The 24,890-nt window shown below is 38.5% G+C and overlaps 1 protein-coding gene across 41 annotated transcripts in view; it reads right to left on the bottom strand.

Annotated features, from left to right (window-relative positions):
- The window catches only part of SLMAP (sarcolemma associated protein), a 147,373-nt gene that overhangs the window by 85,291 nt on the left and 37,192 nt on the right, over nt 1–24,890 (bottom strand). For 23 of the 41 annotated variants that reach the window (XM_067754846.1, XM_067754855.1, XM_067754854.1 and 20 more), the window contains exon 2: nt 1,570–1,717. In XM_067754846.1, coding sequence (XP_067610947.1) covers nt 1,570–1,717 — 148 coding nt within the window. Of the gene's footprint in view, nt 1–1,563; nt 1,718–24,890 lie in introns of all 41 variants that reach the window. The other 18 variants (XM_067754848.1, XM_067754845.1, XM_067754862.1 and 15 more) reach the window with 1 other exon arrangement.

Raw genomic sequence — 24,890 nt, 5'->3', positions numbered from 1 at the left:
AAATAGATATTCCTTGGAGAGAAAGACAGCGTAATCGAATTCTGTCTTCTCTGTGGGCTTCTCACAGCTGGGGTTCTGTAAATGTTTGCTGAATGACTTGCTAGCAGAGGAGGTGTGATGTGGCAACAGCAGATATCAGAGTGTCCACTGCAGCTGTTCTCAGTATGTTTATACATAAGTTGAGCTCTTAGTAAGGAGCACTCAATATTTTGCATCAAAATACAAACTGTCCCTTCTATTTTAAATTGTAAATGAAAATTCCTAAGACGTTGGCCCTACACACATCCAAATTTCAAAACCTAACACCTTAAAAAAACAAACAAGCAAACAAACAAAAAACCTAACACTCTGAGGAGGCCAACAAAACCCAGCAAAAATAATACTGCAGTTGCAGTATGTAAACGTATATGCACGTGTACACACACACACTATCATCACCAGTACCCCCTGGATTCCCATATCTACTGTGCAAAATGCCAGAGACTAATGACTTAGGGTATTATCAGATCAGAGTGTGCTCAGAGAAACAAAAGCAGAAACTTGCCAATCGGTTCCACTGTCTATACTAAACTGAGACAGTGGGACTGCATACTTTTGGTTCCTATTTATTTAGTTTTATGATTCAGCCATATAATTTTTGGGTCATAAAGTAAACAGTGAACTAGGTAGGGCCAAAAAGCCTCAGAATTGTAAAATTAATCTAAATTTATTTAGCTAGAGAAAGCCTAGTTTCAAATACTTGAGACATGAAATTTTATATTCGTGGTAGCTGCCTACAGAATTCTGATTTTCTTTGGGGCAACAATGAAGACACAACCAAAAGGGACAAATCATAATTGATCTATGCCAGTCACGGATCTCCTGCTTCCCTTTGCCAAGTAACTTCCTTCCCAGGCTCCTTTGTAGCTACAGTTAAAGGTATGTATGTGACCTACCCATGCAGCCAGTGACACAAAAGAAAGAATCTGCTGGAAGGAGTCTACGTAAGATTATTCTTTCAAACATGAAAAGAGAGCCACACAAAAAGGCATTTTGCCCCCACCTTATCTTTTTTGCCTAGGACACTGGTGTGAGGAAAATAAAGCCTGGGGCTGCAGCCATCACCCTTAGACCATGAGGCAACAAGCAAAAGCGTAAAAAACCAACACGTAAGGGATAACAGAATGGGAGGACAGTAAGACCCTCTGGATTCCTAATAACATCACTGAGCCAAGTGAACAGTCTGGACCTACCTACCTCCAGGCTTGTTGTTAATAAGTTAACAAGAAATATCCTTATGGTTTAAGCTCCTATTGGTTGAGTATAGCATCACCACAGCCAACTGTTTTCTAACTGACACAGCAGTGCCCTGTGTTTTCATACTGTGATAAAGAATATAAATTATATAACATTTTATAATTTAAAATTTTAGAAAAACGATAGGGAAAGTGAGAGACTCAACTTTTCACTGCATAAAATGTTGTACTTAAATTGCTTTTGCAAGCATGAAATGTTTTGTAACATTAAACAATAGAATAAAAAATTAAACAAACAAGACAAATAATAGGAAAAATCGATCCATACCCGTACCTTTCCGTGTGTTCTCCGTCACATCTACCCCAAACTGGATAATGTCACCGGAAAGAATTTCACATGGTGGACTTTCTTCAGAGCCTCGACTCAATCTCTGACTATTTATAAAGGTACCATTACTACTTTTAGTGTCTTGGAGATAAAACTGCAAAAATAAAATTTAAAAAAAGAGCCAAAGATTAGTAGTAATAATTCCAAACCTACTTTTAAAAAATAGTTATCAATACTTCCAACTTTGCAAACTACTGCAGGTAGATTTTTTTCCCCTATCAATTCAAACCACTTATTTCAGCTAAGATTCTCCTTCATTACATATGAAATTAGAACCCTGAAACTGGGTGATTTAAAATCCAGCTGGACAAAATGGTATATCACTTCAGAAAACAGTTTACAAGGTCCTCAAAATGTTAAACAAAAAGTTAGCATATGACCCTGCAATTCTACTCTGAGGTATATACTGAAGAGAACTGAAAACATATGTCTTCACTAAAACTTGTACACGAATGTTCATAGCAGCATTATTCCTTATAGCCAAAAAATGGAAACAACCCAAATGCCCATCATCTGATGAACGGGTTAACAAAACATAGTATATCCACATGAATTATATTATTTTGCAATAAAAAGGAATGAAGTACTGATTCAAGCTATAACATGGATGAACTTTTAAAACCTGATGCTAAGTAAAAGAAGTCAGTCACAAAAGACATATATTATGTAATTCCATTTATATGAAATATCCAGAATAAGCAAATCCATAGAGATAAAAAGCACATTAGTGGTTGCAAGGGGCTGAGGTGCTGGGACAGACGGTGGGATGGGGTGAATAAGTGCTAATGGGTATAAGATTTCCTTTTGGGGTGATTAAAAGGTTCTAAAATTAGATAGTGGTGATGGTTGCATAACTCTGTGAATATACTAAAAACCAATGAATTGTTCATTTTAAAAGACTGAATTTTATGGTATAAATTATATCTCAATAAAGCTGTTATTTTCTTTTTTCTAAGCCAGCTACACAAAACTCTAATTTTATCTTTCCATCTCACTCTGACTTTGTAACTTTGCTCCTAGGATTTCTGGGTTAAGTCAAAGGAAGTGCTGTTTATTCCAAAGGCAAGGACAATTGGTATTAGGTAACACCTATATTAATTGCTATCAGTTAACTAACATACGTGGTACCAGGCCCAACACTTCAGTAAACTCTTTGTGATAAACATTTTGGAGACACTAGAAACTAAAATACTGGAATCAACTATGAAGGTACCACTTCCTGGCCCCCCCAAACTTGCCTTTCATCACTTGGGTAATCTTCCTTCTTTAACAAGGGAAGGGACAGCAGGAGGCACAGGAAGCCTACCTATTTATCACCTACCTATTCCAAGAGAAATTAGGAACAACTGGGATCACACACAATAGACTTACTAGGAAGAGAACAACCAATAAAAAAAGATGTACCTTTCTTTTTGCATCTTTCTACACTCTCCAGCCCTGCTTATTCTAGCAACACATTTTCACTGAATGCCTTCCTAAGGAAGAAAGGAAAGAAGAAAACTAATATTTATTAAAATACATGTTGCACCACCAGGCCCTTATTTAACCTTAACATTAAAGCTATGTTATAGATATTATTTCCATTTATAAGTGAGAAAAGTGGGGCACAGGCAAGTATCTTTCCAAAGTCACAGAGCTATGGAATACAGAAGCAGGGATTTATATCATAGAATTAAAAGGGACATTTTTCCCCCATTACTTCACACTGACCTTTATGTTTCATTTATCCTTCACTCCTTCCAAAAACCCTCTTCCAAAATGAAACACAACAGAAGAATAAGCAATTTGCAGAAGATACGAAAATGACATTTCTTTTCATTAATTCCTAGGTGACAATTTAAAGGCCACCAAGCTGTCTATAAATGACTTAGTCTCTGTTTATAATTCAAAAAGAGACCAACTGTTACTTTCGCTAGCAGTTTATATAGTTAATTACAGACCATTAATAAAGAAAATTGTGTTGATATTTTACAAGTCCATTTGAAACTTAGAGGCCTTAATATTTCACACCAGGGAGATAAGCACAGGCAATATGCTCAAGTAGGAACAATTATCCTCAAGATTTTTTCTACACTGGAACCTACTGTTGCACTGTATAAACGAGTTTGTTTTTTAATTTTAATATATTCTTGGGAAATGTGGCAATATCTGAATTCTGCTTTGGTCATTTTCAGTTATATGTGCCTTGGCAAGCCAAATAAGGGGATTATAGATTTACAGGGGTTTCCAAACTTCAAATTCTGATCCATTAGTGTGTTACTAAGTCAATTTAGTGGGCTGTTACTAGTGGTTTAAAAAAAAAAAAATTAAGAGAACAAAAGTAAGAACATATGAAATGAGGTTCAGTACTGTTTAGAAAACTTTGTTTGAAAAACAAAAATGTGTGTGTGCTTTTCTATGTGTATACACACACACACACATATATCTCAACACCTCATGTTTGTAGCTCTTAACTCTAAAACCATAAATTTTCAAATTAAAAAAATTTTTAATCAATATTAACCCATGTTCTTTTCATTCTAACATGTCTATATTATGTCCAAAGCACACCATGGTATCTTTGGCCTTCATTTAGCTTGAACATACCATTTACGTTAGTTGCTCATTGATCCTCTGCTCTCAACCAGCTAATGGCTTCCAAACACCTTGGAAGAAAGTCCAAAGTTCTTACCATTACAGCCAATAAAGCCCCACATGATATGGCTCCTGGTTCCCTCTCCAAACTCATTAACTCACACTATTTTCCTCCCTTATCCCTCTCAGCCACACTAACCTCCACTCATGCCCCTGAGCCGCCACACTTGAGTATAGCTAGACTGCAATTGTTTACTTCCCTGCAGAAATATTTTCACTGATTTAACCTTCTGCCCTTGGTGTTTTGAAAAACTGTTATTAAAAATAATGTTTCTGCACCTTCTATGAAACAATCTGCCACTATTCGGTCTACATTGTACAGAAGCTATTCTATTTACTATCAGGTTAGATAGGTATAATAAATAAGTCAACTTATTTGCAAGGCACTGGGAAGTGACTGTGCTTACAGTCCCTGGATGCATTTCCCGTAGCAGGTATGTCAGTTGGTCCTTTGTCACTTTCAAACCAGAAATATCTTTCTCCTCTATGCTGATACACCTTTTTCTATCAGGCTTATTTATTTATTTATTTATTTATTTTTGGCTGCATTGGGTCTTCATTGCTGCGCGTGGGCTTTCTCTAGTTGCTGCGAGCGGGGGCTACTCTTCGTTGCGGTGCGTGGGATTCTCATTGCTGTGGTTTCTCTTGTTGTGAAGCATGGGCTCTAGGTGCATGGCTTCACTAGTTGTGGCACATGGGCTCAGTAGTTGTGGCTCTCGGGCTCTAGAGCGCAGGCTCAGTAGTTGTGGCGTACTGGCATAGTTGCTCCGTGGCATGTGGGATCTTCCCGGACCAGGGATCAAACCTGTGTCCCCTGCACTGGCTGGCGGATTCTTAACCACTGTGCCACCAGGGAAGTCCCAAAAGAGAAAATTTTTAACTACTCTAAAAAACAAATCTTGTTGAAGCTTTAACTATCTTTATTTCCTAGTAGCCTAAGGAATGCCCAAGCATCTCTGGTGTTTGTATTAGCCAATGGGCATTCACTTTGATGTTGAGCAGATGTGTAAGGAGCCCGGAATTTATAAAATCCCCTGGAGCTCGTGGCCAAAGTTCAACTTTCACTGTTTTCAGGCTTTATCTTCAATTAACTCCCTGCCTTCCCCTGACTGAAGGTTAAGCTCCCCCAAATCAAGCACTGATGGTGATCCTTGAACTGAAAGGTTGTCCTTACCCCATCAGTCACTTTTCCTTGTTTCTTGCTTATTACGATTACCTTCAAAGACGCAGGCACAGCACTTTACAGGTTGCATAATTTGCTCTTTGGCCTTCAGAAAGTTTTCTGCTCTTTCACTCCATAAACAAATACATTTTGCATCACTTTCAGCTTCGCTACAATTTGTAAATGCTTTCATTTCCACTATAATGATAGACTGCTTCTTTCTAGCTTTTCTACGTTGACACGTTTTTGCAATATCCAACCACCAATAGGGATTTCCCTGGTGGTCCAGTGGTAAAGAATCTGCCTCCCAATGCAGGGGACGCGGGTTTGATCCCTGGTCGGGGAACTAAGATCCCACATGCTGTGGGGCAACTAAGCCCGTGTGCCACAACTACTGAGCTTGCACCCTCAATAAAAGAGCCCGTGCTGCAAAGTACAGAGCCCACACACTCTGGAGCCTGTGCACCACAACTAGAGAGAGAAGAAAAAAAGAAACCCACACGTCACAACTAGAGAGAAGCCCGTGAGCCGCAACAAAAGATCCCACATGCCTCAGTGAAGATCCCACACGCCTCAACTAAGACCCGATGCAGCCAATAAATAAATACATACACACATACACACACACACACACACAGATATGATGATAGTAATTATTAAAAAAATCCAACCACCAATAGATTAATAACATTTGAATTAAAGCTTCAGAACAAAACACAAACCCAGGACATGTGCCACAGGCCAGAGGCCAGAAATTCTAAGTCCATACAGGGGGGTTTTAAAAATGTGAATGCAGAGTAGATTCTGGATTCTAGATGGCAGATACTACATCATAGATTTTTTTTTTTTTTTTTCTTTTTCTTGGCCTGCACCACGCAGCATGCAGAATCTTAGTTCCCTGACCAGGGATCAAACCTCTGTCCCCTGCAGTGGAAGTGTGGAGTCTTAACCACTGGACCACCAGGCAAGACTCCATACATCATAGATTTTTAACTTACTTGAATCACCACCTAAAATCAAAAAAAGTGACTAAGACAGCAAAACCAAAATCCCATGGGCAACGTTTGCAACAAAAATTGGTGACAAATTATCCATATGAACCTCAAAATCCAAGCGGGGAAAACCATCAACAGTCACAAGACCTTCATGAAATCAGCATCTGTGCAGGAGGATGTGTATATGGAAACAATGCAGGATTTGAGGGACTTGAGAACCTCAGAATAGTCACTAGATATTTACTGGACAATATGATAGCTAATTTGAGAAGAGAAGATGAAAATGGGAAAGGTTCAGCCCAATCCACTAACAAGTGAGTATGAGGTAGATCCTGAAAAAGGCTGGAGCAGTCTGAGTCTTATAAATTCTTAAAACCAACCTACCAACCAAAGCTGCCTTCAAGGATAGGGCTCCACACTGTGGGAAAGTTGTTGGGTGTGGAACCAAAATTGATCAGGGCAGGGACAATAGAGACAAGGAAAGAAAAAGACCCAGATAAAAGGAGAAAAGGGGAAAGGAAGCCATCGTATTTTTAAACATTTTACAAAAACAACAGAAGAGGGAGCTCTGTGACATCAGAAAATTTATCCTGAATCATGACCCCCTTCTGTAAGTTCAGGAAAACAAATTACACATAAAAATGAGCAACAGAAAAATATCAGTGTCCCATGCCATACAGTTATTTAAAAAAAAAAATAAAAAAGAGCAAAATAACATTCCCTACACATAATGACAGACAAACCTCGGGAACAGATCAAAATTATACTATTTCAGAACAAGTTAAAAGACATTAAGAAAATAAGTCAAGGCACGAAAAAGAAATATAAATCACAATTACAAAACTCAGGGAAAGGTGAAAGAACTCAAAAAGAAATAGAAAAAAAAGGGAAATCATTTCAGGAATGAGTATAAAATTAAAAGGACACAAGTAACTAAATATAACAAAAAATGTCTTAAGAGAAATAAGAAATAAAGAAGGAATTTTTTTTTGAATCAAAACAAATGAAGAAAGTGAAATTAGCAAAATGACAGAGTAGGTGGCTCCAAGCTCTTATCCCCACACAAAGGCTGAAAAAAACAAGCAGAAACTGTCAGAACCAACTTCATCAGAGCCTTGGAAAGCAAAGTTTTACAGCAACCATGTGAACACTGAATCAAGAATAAGGCAACTTAAAAATGGTAGGAAATCTTGGAACTTCCCTGGTAGCGTAGTGGTTAAGAATCAGCCTGCCAGTGCAGGGGACATGGGTTCAATCCCTGGGCCAGGAAGATCCCACATGCCACGGAGCAACTAAGCCCATGTGCCACAACTACCGAGCCTGTGCTCTAGAGCCCACGAGCCACAACTACTGAGCCCGCGCACCACAACTACTGAAGCCCATGAGCCTAGAGCCCCTGCTCTGCAACAAGAAGCCACTGCAGTGAGAAGCCCGTGCACTGAACGAAGAGTAGCCCCTGCTTGCCGCAACCAGAGAAAGCCTGCGCACAGCAACGAAGACCCAACACAGCCAAAAAAAAAAAAAAAAAAAGTGGGAAATCTTCGTGGCATTCCTCACCCTTGTCCCCTCCCTTCCCCCTGTAAAACAGAAGCCTTGAAGACATCAGCCTGAATTCCCACTGTGGGACCCTGTTACCTAGTTCCAGAGATAGCAGACCTAAATTGCAAATTATTGTGTCCGTCTACTCTAACGTGTCTGGGGGCTACCTGAAGGTCTGACTAGAGGCTCTCACCTCTGTTTAGCCTAACTCAGAACTCACCCATGATGGAAAAGCAGTGGCTTGGCTTGCTGAAAAAGTGGGATTTATCCAAAGTGGTTCAACATAAGTCAATCAATATAATATACCGCATTAATAGGAAAAAACCAAAATGAAACCACAAGATCATTTCAATTGATGTAGAAAAGGCATTTGACAAAATCCCATACCCTTTCATGATATTTAAAAACAAACAAACAAACAAACAAAAAACAACCCAGAAAGCTAGGACTGAAAGGAACTTCCTTAACATGATAGAGGACATTTATGAAAAACCCACAGCTAACATAATACTCAATGGTGAAAGACTGAAAGCTTTCTTCCTAAGATCAGGAACATGGCAAGAAAGCCTACTTTTCACCATTGCTACACAATACTGTACTGAAGTTCTAGCCAGACACAAGAAAAAGAAATAAAAGGCATCCATATTGGAAAGGAAGAAGTATACTATGTCTATTCACAGATGACAAGATTCTCTATATGGAAAATCCCATAGAACCCATAAAAAAGCTACTAGAGCTAACAAGCAAATTCAGCAAAGTTGCAGTTTACAAGAAAAACAGAAAAATCAGTCGTGTGTATACATCAGCAATGAACAATCCAAAATGGAAATTAAGAAAGCAATTCAATTTATAATAGCATCTAAATAAAATACCTAGGAATAAATTTAACCAAAGAAGTAAAAAACTCGTACAATGAAAACTACGAAATACTGCTGAAACAAATTAAAGACAAATACAGGCATAGCTCGTTTTATTGCACTTAACTTTACTGTGCTTCACAGACATTTCATTTCTTACAAATTGAAGGCTGTGGCAACCCTGGGTCAAACAAATCTATTGGCGCCATTTTTCCAACAGCATTTCTTTTAATTAAGGTATGTACATTGTTTTTTTTAGACATAATGCTATTGCACACTTAATAGACTACAGTATAGTGTAAACATAACTTTTATATGCACTGGGAAACCAAAAAATTCATGTGACTTGCTTTATTGCGATATTTGCTTTATTGTGGTGGTCTGGAACTGAACCCACAATATCTCTAAGGTACGCCTGTAAACAGGACATCCTGTGTTCATGGATTGGAAGACTAAATATTAAGGTGTCAATACTACCCAAACTGGTCCACAGAGTCAATGCAATCCCTACCAGAATCCTAATCGCCTTTTTTGTAGGAATGGAAAAATCAATCCGCAAAGGTATATGGAATTGCAAGGGACCCTGAATAGGCAAAACAATCTTGAAAAAGAAGAACAGGGTCCATCCAATAGGAAAAGAACAGTTTCCTCAACAAATGGTGACGGGACAACTGGATAACCACTTGCAAAAGTTGGACCCCTTCCTCCCCCTATATACAAAAATTAACTCAAAGTGGATCAGAGACGTAAATGTAAGAACTATAACTGTGAAGTTCTCCTCAGCCATTATTTCTTCAAATAATTTTTTTCTGCCCCTTTCTTACTCTCTTCTGGGATTTCCAAAATGCATATGTTGGTACACTTGATGGTGTCTCATAGGTCCCTTAGGTACTGTTCATTTTTCTTCATCTTTTTTCTTTCTAGTCCTCAGACAGAGTAATTTCAATTGCCCTAACTTCAAGTTTGACTCCTTCCTCCTGCTCAAATCTGTCACTGAATCTTCCACTGAATTTTTATTTCAGCTATTGTATTAATACTTTTACAATTTCTATCTCTCTACTGATCTTCCACACTTATTCACACATTGTTCTCCTGTTATTCTTTAATTTGTCCATAGTTTCCTTCAGCATTATGAGCATATTAAAAACGGTTAATTTAAAAAGTCTTTGTCTAGTAAGTCCAATGTCTGGGCTTCCTCAGGGATGCCTTTTATCAATTTCTTTTTCTTTTCCTGTGAATGGGCCATAATTTTCTATTTCTTTATATGCTTTGGAATTTTTTTTGAGAATTGGACATCTTGAATATTGTAATGTGGTAACTACAGATATCAGGTTCTCTCCTCACCCTAGGGATTGCTGTTGTTACTTGATGAAGGCTGCAGTCACCAGTTTATTTACTGACTTTTCCAAACGATTTTTTGCAAAGACTATATTCTTTGTCGTGTATCATCACTGAAGTCTCTGTTTTGTCATCTCCATGGTCATCCAGTGACCTAACAGAGATTCCCTTAAATGTCAGGATCCAATAAGAAAAGGCAGGAAGGGTGTGTTTTGTCTCTTTAATCCCCTTGGCAGATGTCAGAGAAGCTGTTCTAGTCTGTGGGGTTTGAAACAATGGCCAGCCTCTGTGCCAGGCCCTCAGCAATGAAAAGCAGTGACAAAGGGCTTCCCTGGTGGCGCAGTGGTTGAGAGTCCGCCTGTCGATGTAGGGGATACGGGTTCGTGCCCCGGTCCGGGAAGATCCCACATGCCGCAGAGCGGCTGGGCCCGTGAGCCATGGCCGCTGAGACTGCGCTTCCGGAGCCTGTGCTCCGCAACGGGAGAGGCCACAATAGTGAGAGGCCCGTGTACCGCAAAAAAAAAAAAAAAAAAAGCAGTGACAAAAACATACAACCCCAATTTTTGAAAGACAAGCAAAGTCACACCAGGAATCATGGGCCACCATACCCACAGTTACCCACCACAGGGCTAGGGGATGGAAATGGTAGCCACTGTGCAAAACACTGAAATTCTCAGAAATTTATCACCCTCTTCTTCACTAAGCACTCCCCTGGATGCTGCAAGTGTTTGCTTAGACTCCAGAGTTCCAAAATAATTGCTTCAGACAGTTCATGCTAGCTTAACAGTCATCCTGGTGAAGAAAACCAATTTTTGGAGCTTCCTCCTCCATTATTTTTTATGGCGTCACTCCACAAGTCCCTAATCTATAATAACAGCTACCATTTATTGACTGCCTGCTATGTGCAAGCACTTCTGATCTTCACAACAATCCTACCAAGTAGCTATTACCATGTCCATTTTCTAGATTAAGAAACTGAGGCTCAGGTATATTAAGTAGATTGCCATGGTCTCACAGATAGCATAGATTTGACACTGTTATTCCTTCAAAACCTCCACAACGCCTTCCTTCTCTCCTACTTAGACTAAACAGTCTCTGGTCTTTGAGTCCAAAGTTATGAAATCCCACTTTGTTTATGAAGTTTTCCTGAAGCAATCAGAATAGGAAGAGCCAATTTCAACTCTAACTCCACTATTACGGCAAATTATTTTAATCTATAACATTTACTTGGCACCTGTCTGGAGAGATTGCACATCCATAAAATCAAATACGGAGCAACTGTACACTGAGAATAAATTAAGAGAGTATGCATTAAGTACCAAAATCCTGAGAGGCAGGATTAGGATTAATAACGTTAGGCACAGTCAGTTGCTAACAAGACACTTAAGAATAAGAGAGGTGACCTGAATGAAAGGCAAGGAGAAGGAGGAGATGGAGGAGGAACAGGTATTACAGTATATTTATATACAGTTAAGGCCCAGCCCTAGAGGGTAACCAAAAACAAACAAAGGAATAAGTGGGGAAATATACAATAGAGTGAAGCTATAAAGAGAGGGCCTGAGCACTGCACTTAGGAGTTGAGATTTCTTAAGACAGAAGCTACTACTAAAGGATTTGATGAAAATACTGTTTTAGGGAGATTATTCCAACAGCTCTGATAATCTAGCAGCTGTGTGTAGGATGAATTACAGTGGGAGTCACTAGAAATAGGGAGATCCATAACTTGTACGTTTTTGCCACCAACAATTTAGTTATTTCTTAGACTACACAAACTTAGTTTATATGCATGTTCAATATGGATTTGTTTATATAACCTTCCTGGCTTCCTGACTAGCAAAGCACCACATATTTCAGAGGCTGGAATTTTTAAGTTGTGCCACTGAAGGGGGAAATAAAAGTTTTATTCACATGCCATAGGGAAACACATAGAAAAGTGGTAAAATGTTCTCACCAAAATAAAATCTCACAAGTAAACTAGAATGAACTTGTCAATATACACCCAAAGGTCTTACAAATGTTATGAAATTGCCAGGATTTTTTCCATCTCCAAGTGACATCCCAGACACATTTGTTGTAAAGTAATTCTTTCTTGTGGAGTCAGTCCATAATAGAAAGAGAAAGCAAAAGTATTTCTATCTCTCTACATAGGAACAGAGATACGATTATGTAGAACAGAAGTAGAGAAGATGGGGAGGAGAAATTTTTTTAATTTAATTAATTTAATGAAAACATTACAAAACATATAAAACACAGCTAGAATGATTACACCCTTCTAAAATATGCAAACAAAATTGTGACAACCCTTCACTGAGAACTCAAGACAAAGTAAATTAGATTTCTGAAACTTAGCAAGATGCAAAATAAACATATAATCAGAACACTACAGTTCTGAGAGGTGAGGCTACTGAAAGCCTGTACCAAATTCCAATTTGGAAGAGATTAACCTATTTCCTATAACCCAAAACTGATGGGTTGACAGGCAAATCCTGATTATTTTCTCCTCTCACAGTGTGTTAATCACAGCAAGATGCATTCTTCTTTGTCTTTGAAGCTCCTACTGAGGTAATTAAAGAACAGATACACTGATCTCAAACTCAATCTTTTTAGACCCCAAGAGGTCTTAACCTCAAACGTTAAAATTTTAACATCAATACCTAAAATAAACATGTCTTTATTAAAATACCACATATTTTAGCATATTAAGGATAGAGCAAAGGGATATTGTGATATTTTAAATACATAATACTCTGACAATAATTTATAGATCATTATTTTCCTCACAAAATGTTAGCTTAAACCATCCTGAGGTCAGCTGAAATAACAATAAAATAGTTGCACCTCCATTCTTTATCTCTGATAGTTAAAAAACCTCACCCATAGAGTAACAGTCTTGTTTGCCACAAAAGGAAATCATTGTGATCACATTTGTGGGAAATACAGAACAAGGTCACTATATTTAAAGGATGTAGCCCTACATATTGTTTAATAATGCACACTATGGGCTAAATCTAAGGACAGTTGATATTGACTTATACAGTCACTAGGAGGTAGGGAGAAGGAGAAATTAATTTTTTTCCCTTAAAGATTAGCAAAATTGGCAAAACAGGAATCTAGATCTTATTTAGGAAAACAAAAACAAAAAACTGCCCACACATGAAACAGTCTATTTGGCAAACAAACCAAATGGAAATGTTAAAAGACACAAATAGTACATCTGCCCCCCAAAAGAACATTCATAGCTTTTTTAAATGCTTAATAAAGTAATCAAAATGATTATGATGGCCTTTTCTATTCTTTAAGCATAACCACTCAGGTTGGCATATAATTTTAATGTTGAAGACAACTTGTTCTTTACTCACGTCTCCCTGTTTTTAGTGACAGTTAATTCTTCAAGAGATTTATCTCCTCAAGGCTTTGACAATTCACACATCCATAGGGGAGTTCTTTAAAAATTATAATACTTCTACTTTGAAAGAGAAGAGAAAACAGTTACTGAGGACTGTAAGTGAATATATAGAAATAATAATGATGAAATTTATGAAACAATGGGAAATGACTATTGGGACCAAAGAAAATAAACCCCTTACGGGGTTGAGTATAGTGCAGAGGCTCCCATTTTTCTGCCCCCCACATGATTCAGATATTCAAAACATAGTCTATTCCCAATATCTCTCATGACATTTCCCAATATCTCTCATGACATCCACTGTTTCTCAGGATGAGTAGGTAATGCCCCCAATTAAGAGTCACTAATTCTTTTTTTAATTTTGAACTGAAATTTAGTAACAGAAAGTATCACATTCAAATTCCACCTCCACCTACGGCTTTAACACAAGGCCTTAAACATTTTCCCAAGGTTTTAAGGGCCAAAGGTGAAGCTGCTGGGAAGTTTTTCTTTTAGAAGCGTTGTTGATTTCTTTCACTACCATGAAAGGCAACATCACTTATATCCAGAATTCACCTATGTATACAGAAATTTTAAACACAGAGCAAAGCCAAAGAAGAGTTAATTGTTCAACAGTGTCAAAAAGATGCCACATAATTTACAATAATCACAAGTTTTTTTGAGTTCTTACCATATGCTTGGATAAACTACTTTCCATGCAGTCTTCCACTTATTCTTTAAAACAGTCCTATGAGGTAGATGTTTTATTATCCCTATACCACAGATAAAGAAATTAGGACTAAAATAGGTTAACTAACCTGCCAAAGGTAGTAATGGGGAGAGATGTACATTTTAAAGTTTTCAATCTCAACCATTCTGCTATGCTACTCATGTTTGTCTGGTCATTTCACAACCACTATCTCTAATGTTTCTACCAACCATCACATGAATTAGGAATGATTTTGTTCATTTGATGGATCCGCAGGTTGAGGCTGAAACACAAGCAACCCATCTAAGTAACCTCTCTACGGTCACAATAAAATCATAAAACAGCAATCAGGCCTTATGATGCCAAATTATCAGGAAAAGTGAACTTTCAAAATTTCTTTCAGAAATGCATTCACTACCTTCTACCACCTATTTGACATACAATCCTAATAAATTTGAGTTTCCCAGCTTCCATGTCCATGGCAGATTAAAAGGGAACAAGCATATGCCAGGGACTATGCTAGGCACTTTATACACATAACCTTATCTAAACTTCAGAATACTATGAAATAAGTAGTGTCCCACATGAACAGACAGGGTAAGAAGTTAAATTATATGCCCAAAGATTACACAGAAAGTAAGAATGGCAAATAAGGTCTATTAGACACCTCATGACCATGGCAAATCCCTTGAAGATCAAGATAAGTGATATCCCTAGCCCTTAATAAAATGCCTGCTGAACAGGCATCAAACAAGTATTTTTTTTTTTAATAAATTTATTTATTTTATTTATTTATTTTTGGCTACGTTGGGTCTGCGCTGCTGCGCGTGGGCTTTCTCTAGTTGCAGTGAGCGGGGGCTACTCTTTGTTGCGGTGCGCAGGCTTCTCATTGTGGTGGCTTCTCTTGATGCAGCAGAGCACAGGCTCCAGGTGCACTGGCTTCAGTAGTTCTGGCGCACGGGCGTAGTTATTCCGCGGCATGTGGGATCTTCCCGGACCAGGGCTCGAACCCATGTCCCCTGCATTAGCAGGTGGATTCTTAACCACTGCGCCACCAGGGAAGCCCCAAACAAGTACTTTAAATAAATATTTCGTGAGTGTGATATTTATAGCCACGACTCATTCCATCATTTACCCACCATTTCCTGAGCATCTGTGAATAGGAATTCAGCCATCAGCTGCTAAAAATAGAATATATGACTTCCCAAAGTCACTTAGAGCAAGTGCAAAACAGTAATAACAACAAATACTATGAGTAGTAATAATGTCAATAACCCCATAGGGCATTCAATATGTCACCAATTCCTAGGAATTCTGATTCAGAATAATCTCTCAATTCCACACTGCCTTTCCCTCCCCATTACTGTTCCTCTAACTCAGGCCCGTAACATTTGCAAAGACAATGGCTATGATTCCACACTCTTCACCCTCTACACTGATGCTAGATTTATTTCCTAAAATACAAACCTGACCATTTTGTTTCCCTTTGTAAAATGGCTGTTGACTCTTTGCCTTCAAAATTAAATCTGAGAGCTCTGATAACTTTCAAAATCTTTCATAATGACCTCAATCACCCTATCAAACTGGATTTTCCACTTTTCCTAAAAGTACCATCCATTCCATCCTTGCGTAACTACTAGCAATTCCCTACACAAGCCCCAGGTACGATGCTTGCTTATGTTGTGCTTGGACCCGAAAAGCCCTTGCTTCCACCCACCCACACTCTTTACTTGTTAAAAGCCTCCTTTTCTTTCTGAAGCCCCAGTTTAAATATCTTAACAAATAAGATTTCTTGTTCAAATAACATTTCTCACTAAATAATATTACACCTGAACCAGAGACTCAAGGCTTTATACCAGGTTAAGCCTCTAACTCCCAACCCTCTATGTCCAAATCATAGTCTGAACAGCATTACAATTCCATCTTTTTAAAACTATAACATTTATTCCCTGTCAGAAAGTTCCAATAGACACAAGTAACAAATGATGTTTTAAAACACATTTCAAATAAATGAAATAATGCATACTTTAGAATGGAAGCTATAAAGTTTTGATTTACCATAGGATAGGCCAAACTGTATTACATCCAAATAGCAATATGCTATATGGAACAGAGCATACGTTAAAGGTTTGAATTCCAGCCCCATCACCTTCTAACATACTGTGTGACCTTGAGCATGTTATTTAGCCTCTCTGAGCATCCCTTTAGTTATAAAGGGTTATTTATAAATCCCTATTTATAAATTGGGGATAATATCAGTAGGTACCTCTGAGTGTTTGTTGTAAAGGTTAAATGATGTTAAGCATGGAAGGTATTTAGTACAGCATTTGTACACAGTAACTGCTAAACAAATGGCAGCTATTATTACTAAATTCACAGAATATGCATAAACGTGTAATCACTGAAAGTTTCTTCAGAGAACTGATGCAAGACTTTCCTTTATGCCTTTTCCTTATAACCTTTCTTAAGCTAAAGTTCTTAAAAATAATTTACCAGTTAATTACTTAAACAGTAAACAGCTGATAGAGATATAAATAAATCAGTAACAGCTGAACTCTAACAAATACAGATGTTAAAAATAGCATGTCATTGCCCCATTACACATGAATATTACCATAAATAACCACAACCTGTGCAAAGAAGCAGCTAAATCTCTGTCTCACAGCACAGACTGAAAACCATTTATAAAAAATATGAAACACACATCACAATATGGATCAGGGAATTCCCTAATCATAGTTATATCAAAAGGAAATTACTACCCTCAGATATATGTAAATACACTCAGAATATATAGCACAGATTAGCAATCTACAGCTCACCTGACAGTGTGAACTAGCTTCTGAATAAATTAAGCAAGTGATATTTAACAGGTGTCATATAATTCCATTTCTAAACCAGAGCCCTACTATACTCCTGGCCCTGAGTGAGTGACAGGGTTGGAAATCCAGTGAAGTCATGGAATAATGCTCCAGAAGCATTAACTCACTCAGTTCAAAACTAAAAATGCTCCTTAGGACACCTAAGTAGCATATAAATTACTAGGGCAGGGCAGAAGTTTTCCCATTACACCCTCCTATACTATTTGAATTTTCTGTTTAAAAAAAAAAAGAGAGAGAGAAAGAGACATGTATGGGAAGGGGCAAACAAGCATCTAACTCCAAAACTTTCAAGAGACCAAAAAGCTCAGGAAGATGGGCAATTATCAAAGTGGTCAATATCAGTTTGGCAAAGATTAAGAAGAGTGATACCTGGCTCTGGCAATATAAAAATGTGGAGAAACAGCTCTCTCACATACTGGGAAATATACTGGGCATATATACACTGGGCATAAGAGTGTAAACTGCTACAATCATTTTGGAAAATGATTCAGCAACACCTATTAAAATTTTAAATGCTTATATTCTTTGGCTGAGCAATTCCACATCCAGGAATCTAACCTATAGAAACGATGAAATGCACACATGTACAATGACAAATGCGTTAAGTATGTACCGAAGCCACGTTAATAGAAGTTAAAAACTGGAAACTACTAATGCCCAGCCAAACTGTCTGATTAAATATCAGACATCATAATCATCAAAAATAATATAACGGTATGGGTACTGAAATTAAAATATATCAAGACATACAGTGATCCCTTTTTTTTTTTTTTTCCGGTACGCGGGCCTCTCACTGTCGTGGCCTCTCCCATTGTGGAGCACAGGCTCCGGACGCACAGGCTCAGCGGCCATGGCTCACAGGCCCAGCTGCTCCGCGGCATGTGGGATCCTCCCAGACCGGGCACGAACCTGTGTCCCCTGCATCAGCATGCGGACTCTCAACCACTGCGCCACCAGGGAAGCCCCAGTGATCCCTTTTATAAAAAGAATGATAGGGACTTCCCTGGTGGTCCAGTGGTAAAGAATCCGCCTTACAATGCAGGGGATGCAGGTTCGATCCCTGGTTGGGGAACTAAGATCCCACATGCCACGGGGCAACTAAGCCCATGCGCCACAGCTACTGAGCTCGCAAACCTCAAGTAGAGAGCCCATTTGCTATAAACTACAGAGCCCAGGCGCCCTGGAGCCCGTGTGCCACAAGTAGAGAGAGAAAACCCGCACGCCACAACTAGAGAGAAGCCCAAGCAGTGCAACAACAGATCCCGCGTGCCTCAGCGAAGATCCCATGTGCCACAACTAAGACCCAACACAGCCAAAAAAATAAAATAATAAAATAAAATATCCTGAAATTGAGATTCATCTTAAAAAAAAAAAAGATATACGCTTATACGCCATTAGAAAACAAAAATCTTAAAGAATGTATACAAACTATTCACAGTGCTTATCTCCACAAAAAAGAAATCTTAAAGAGTTAAACTTTCATAATATTAAAAGAGATATAAAACTTTATTCAATAAGGCTAACAAATCTTCAATTCTGCATTATCATCATTTGATGGAAGAAAGTGGAAAGAAGATGAAAAGAAACAAACAAAACAAACCCCCAAACAAATAGAAAAATATAACTATGCAAAGAGAGAAAAACACAGAAAAACAGAATTTGCCAGGAAAAAAAAAGAGTTAAACATCAAGGGAGATCAAAGTGCAATAAATTCAAAAGGGTTAATAAACTAGTCATCTCCTTGACACAAGAACACACTTCAGAAGTAAAATCACTGACTTATGAAAGGTACTTAAGAGGGTTAACAGCTCACTTGCTCTTTGTTCTTTCAGATTACAGGACTCAGTTCTGAATGGAAGAGCTTCAGCAACCCACCAGAGTTCTTTATGGGGCGGGGAGGGGGAGAGGGGGGAATCAAATTAAGGCATCTGGTATAAATATGGTCTTCAGGATCCCTGCCCTTAAAATAAAATAGTGCTATAAAACTGGAAAAGCATAACGTTAACCTTTTATACAACACACACACACAATGATAATATTTGTACAGCACAAGATTTCCTGACAGACTGGATGTAAAATATGAAAAAAAGGAGTCAAGAAGGATACCAAAGTTTTTGACCCAAGCAACTTAGAAGGATATACAAGTGACCCTTGAACAACACTGGGGTTAGGGACACCAATCCTCCATGCAGTTGAAAACTCCCATATAACTTTTAACTTATAGCTGGCCCTCTGTATCTGCAGTTCCATATCCAGGAATTCAACCAACCTCGGATCGTGTAGCACTGTAGTATTTACTACTGAAAATAATCTGCATATAACTGGACCCATGCAGTTCAAACCCATGTTGTTTAAGGGTCAACTGTAACTGCCCCTATGTGAACTGGAAGGGCTGAATGTGAGAAGGTTTTTTATTGAGGTTAGGGAGGTATCAGGAGTTCAGCTTTGGACATATTAAATTTGAGGTGTATGTTAGATATCAGGTGAAAATGTCAAAAAGGCAGCTGGATATGAACCTAGAGTCCGGGGAAAAAGTCTGGGCTTGAGATAAAAATGTGGTTGTCATCAGCATATACAAAGAACTGAAAGTTAAGAGACAGAATGAAATCATTAAGCAAGTACAGATAGACAAGAGGACCAAGGACAGAGTGCTGAAGCAGTCCAAAGTTTATAGGTCAGGGAGATGAAGACCAAGCAAAGGATATTTCAAAGATGGCCAGTGAAGTAAAGTGTTGTGTCCTGGAAGCCATTGTGAATGATGTTTCCAAGAACATGGAAGAGATCAACTATGTCAAATGATGCTGAAAGATCAAGGAAGATTAGGAATAAGAACTGACCAAGGGAAATAGCAACCTGGAAGCCACTGATGACCCTGACAAGAACTGTGGATGTAGTGGACAATGAAAGCCTCACCAGAGTGATTCAAGAGAAAATGGATGGAGGGGAATGAGAAAGTGTACATATAGACAAATCTTTTAAGGAGTTCTGCCCTAAAGGGAAGCAAAGAAATGGGCAGTAGCTAGAAAGTAAAGTGGGGTCAAGATAATAATTTTTTAATATGAGAAAAATTACACTGTTTCATGTACTAACAAGAATAATCCAGGGCTTCCCTGGTGGCGCAGTGGTTGAGAGTCCGCCTGCCGATGCAGGGGACATGGGTTCGTGCCCTGGTCCGGGAAGATCCCACATGCCGCGGAGCAGCTGGGCCCGTGAGCCATGGCTGCTGAGCCTGCGCGTCCAGAGCCTGTGCTCCGCAACGGGACAGGCCACAACAGTGAGAGGCCCGCGTACTGCAAAAAAAAAAAAAGAATAATCCAGTAAAGAGCAAGGGTACTTGACCCAATCCTGAGGATTCAGAAAAGGCTTCTGATGGAACTGTCCCACGCTGAGTCATGAAGGCTGATTAAGAGTGAATCAGGGGCTTCCCTGGTGGCGCAGTGGTTGAGAGTCCGCCTGCCAATGCAGGGGATAACGGGTTTGAGCCCTGGTCTGGGAAGATCCCACATGCCGCAGAGCAACTGGGCCCGTGAGCCACAACTACTGAGCCTGCGCGTCTGGAGCCTGTGTTCCGCAACAAGAGAGGCTACGACAGTGAGAGGCCTGCGCACCGCGATGAAGAGGGCCCCCGCTTGCCACATCTAGAGAAAGCCCTCGCACAGAAACGAAGACCCAACACAGCCAAAAATAAATAAATAAATACATAAATTTATTAAAAAAAAAAAAAGTGAATCAGGATGAGAAGGGAGGGGACTGAAACAGCATGAGCAAACAGAGGTGAGAAACAACATAGTGGGGGGGTGGCATGTGAAGCACAAGACTGAGAATGACAGGAAATCATGCTGGAGAGGTGAGCAGTCACCAAGCCTTTTAAGATGATTCAAGCAGTACAACCTTTATGATATAGATGATAGGGGACTTGCCACTATAGGGTTTAGATAGGTAAATACTAAGATCAAACTGACATTTCACTCAGGGAGGGAATAGCTTGAGGGGTACTAGACTGAAGCCAGGGAGACCAGTTATAGTTATTGAAATAAAGAAATAACAAGGTCCTAAACTGGACAGTGTTAGAAGCAGTGAACGGGCTTAGTGACAGATCTTAAGTGCTCAGTGTTGAAAAGCAGTAGTTTCTAGTATGAGCTACTGAGCAGATGATAAGGCCATTACCTGTATTTGGAAATATTGGGGAGGGGGTGGTGAATGATTCATTTCAATTTGGGGTATATTGTTTTTAGAGTCTCTATAGGACATTCAAGTGAATAAATGTAAGCAGGCAATGGGTAGAAAACTCAGACCTTAGAGCTCAAGATATCTGAGAGGCATCTGAGTGGTAATTAAAATTATTATAATATATGAGATGATCCAAAAATAACATTTACGAGGAAAACAATGATTGAACTTTTAGGAACACTAACACTTTATGGAGAGTTAGTGGAGAATATGCTTGAAGGAATTTCAGACAAAACAGTCAAAAAGCTACAGAAAAACTCAGGAAAAGAAATAACCAAGAGGCCAGGGAACCAGCCAAGGACTAACACCTTTACCAGTTTAAAAAGAGATAGTGTAGTGACCTGAATACACTGGTGGGGATCAGAAATCAAGTCAAATCACGTAACAGTCTAGACTTTCCAATTCTGTTGTATTAATTTTTCAAAAATTAGTAGAATCTACAGGTCAGCTCTTCCTGAGGTCCCTAAGTAGTCAAGCCAATCTGAGTGGAAAAGACTAAAGAACTAAATACAGTTGCACCACTACCTCCTGTAGAAGAGTATTTACAGTTTTACTAGAAGAGTATTTGTGGTTGCTCTATACAAAGAAAACTGGTGATGTATTTCTTAATAAACCAAAAATTGTTGTCAAGTATAATAAAATGAATAGGAAGATTTTTACTTTTTATCATGCCTGACTTCTTGATTGTTACATAATACTTCACCCACGACTTTATATAAACTCAACTAACAATAAAACTCATAGCCTTATATAATAAGGAAAAGTATTTAAGTATGGATGATGTAAAAACCTATAATGCTAGTACTTAGGGAAAAATATTACCAATACAATAAAAATTTGTCAGGAATGGAAAGAATTTTTGACACTGGAAGAAAAGAGATAACTTGAAGATACAAGGGGAAATAAACAGGGCAAGGATCAATTTCCGTTTCTTGATTTTAGCTCTACTTTATAATTTTTTGGCAGACAATTTGTCACACTGAAAAATCACTTACTCTTGGATGGCTGTACTGTACTAACTGGGAGTGACTCATAAGTGTTTGGTCCCACCCATACAGAAGAACTCTGCAAAGAACTTTAAAAAAAAGAAAATCAACCGGAAGCGTATTTTCAAATGAGCACCTAACACAAAATCATTAAAGCATAGAAAAGATGTGACAGAATTATTACTCACTATGAGAAAGTTTAAAGCATTTTCTTGGAGTGGGGTGGGGGTGACTCTCAAGGTGTGAGTCATAGGATTAAAGGACAACTGGATCCAGGATTTAGTGAAAGCTGGAAAAGCAGGATTCAGATCACATGCAGCTCTCCAGGCCAGAGAGAAAAATAGCTGAGTTGGGTTAGTGCCTCCAGAGTTTAGGTGAGTCACAGAGAGAGCAGAGAGAGAAAAGCACAACCAGACTGATTTCAGCACATGGGAGAAATCTGTAGCTGTTATCTTTTGGTTTACTTCTTCCCTTATTAATTTACTATTAAAACATGTTAATTGCATTCAAAGAAGCTAAAACAGAGGTCACCCCAGAATCTTACTACTCCATAGATGTGGACAAGCTCTGCCACACTGCTTTGCACTTGGACTAGACCAAAACACAAAGCTAACGTCACTACCACAACCTTTCTAGCACTACATATTTTCATTTTGCTAATTTAATATAACAACCATTTTGTAAGATATTTATTTCTGTGGTTACTAGCAAGGATGTCTGTTTGTTTACTACATATATTCATCTTGAACAAACTGACTGCATAGTTCTTTGGTCCACCTACAAAAATCTTTTTGACCTTTTATATTGCAAAGGACATTTTGTGTGTTATATATACTCATTTTGCTGTCATAATGAATGCAAATGATGTTCTATTTCCATTGTTCTCATTTTTCACAGAACCAAAGTAGTTATCAATGTTTACTTAGATATTCATTAATTTTTTTTTTTTTTTTTTTGCCTTCACTTGGTTTTAGGCTCTAGCAGTTGCTCATGTACCAATAAATCCTGAAGGGGTTTCCATTATTATACAGTCATACTGCATGTCTTAGAAATTTTCACTTGCCTGATCCAATCATTCCAGTTTAACTCTTTTATATCATTTATTTATGTTTCTTCTCAAATACAGTGCTATCATCCTTTCTTTAAAAGAAACATTTTTGGGCTTCCCTGGTGGCGCAGTGGTTGAGGGTCCGCCTGCCGATGCAGGGGAAGTGGGTTCGTACCCCGGTCCGGGAAGATCCCACATGCCACGGAGCGGCTGGGCCTGTGGGCCATGGCCACTGAGTCTGCGCGTCCGGAGTCTGTGATCCGCAGCGGGAGAGGCCGCAACAGTGAGAGGCCCGCGTACCGCAAAAAAAACAAGAAACATTTTTTGTGGCTAAGTAATGATATAAAATGTAATGGGTTCCAAGCAATTCTACACCTAGGTATCTAGCCAAGAGAAATAAAAGACACAAAGTACTGTACACAAATGTTCCTAGCAGCGCTGTTCATAATAACCAAAAGTTGGAGGCAATCCAAATATCCATCAACCACTGAATAAATAAGATATATCTGCAATAAAGTGAATGAACTGTTGATACATTCTATAAAATAGATGAACCTCAAAAACATAATGCTAACGGAAAGAAGCCAGACACAAATGACTGCATATAGTATGATTTTGTTGATTTAAAATTTCTGGAATATACAAATCTATAGAGACAGAAAACAGATCAGTGGTTGCCTAAGGCTGCATGTGGGAATCAAGGACTGAATGCAAATAGGCACAAGAGAACTTCTGGGGGTGATGAAGATGTTTTATAGCTAGATTATGGTGATGATTACAAAACTACAGATTTACTAAAAACCATTAACTTCAAGTAAACTAAACTTACTTTTACAATGGGTAAATTTTATGGAATGTAAATTCTACTTCAATAAAGCTGTTTTTAAAAGGCCAATGAACAGAGGAAGGATGAAAAGAATATATGAATATATACACGCACATAGGAAATAACTTTGTAATATAAAAATTTAAGGGATTCAGCTTGTTACTGATAAAAGTGGCAGAAAGTATTTTAAATAACACTCAGTGCGTTCAAGAGTGACATAAGAGAAACATTTTCACAAGCTGGTCATGGGAGTGTAAATTGGCACAACCTGTCTGGAAAGCAGTCTGGCAAAGTATACGAAGTAAGCTTTAAAACAATGTCCCCTTTGATTTACTTCTGAGAACTTAGCCTACAGAAGTAATAAAAAACATATATAAAGATCTAGGTATAAAGATATTCAGAAAGCAAAATTTATAATAGTTTTAAAAGATGGAACCTATGTAAATATTCAACAATGGAAGAACAGTTAAGAAAACTGCAGCCCATCCATGAATATTCTGCACTCTTTAAAAATATCTGTGTGCCTATGGCCCAGCATAGAGCATGTCATCACTGCTCCCACCACCACGACCTACACTCAGGAGGAAGATCCTCTAAGAGGAAGATTCTCACCGTTTCCTGCAGGTCATGGCTAGCAGAACACTGGTGGCATCCCCTAACTGTGCAAATGATGGTA

The sequence above is a fragment of the Pseudorca crassidens genome, chromosome 10 (genome assembly GCF_039906515.1).
Source record: "Pseudorca crassidens isolate mPseCra1 chromosome 10, mPseCra1.hap1, whole genome shotgun sequence".
NCBI classification, from domain to species: Eukaryota; Metazoa; Chordata; class Mammalia; order Artiodactyla; family Delphinidae; genus Pseudorca; species Pseudorca crassidens.
Note: the sequence above shows the minus strand (reverse complement) of the source record. Positions and strands in the feature narration are given on the sequence as shown.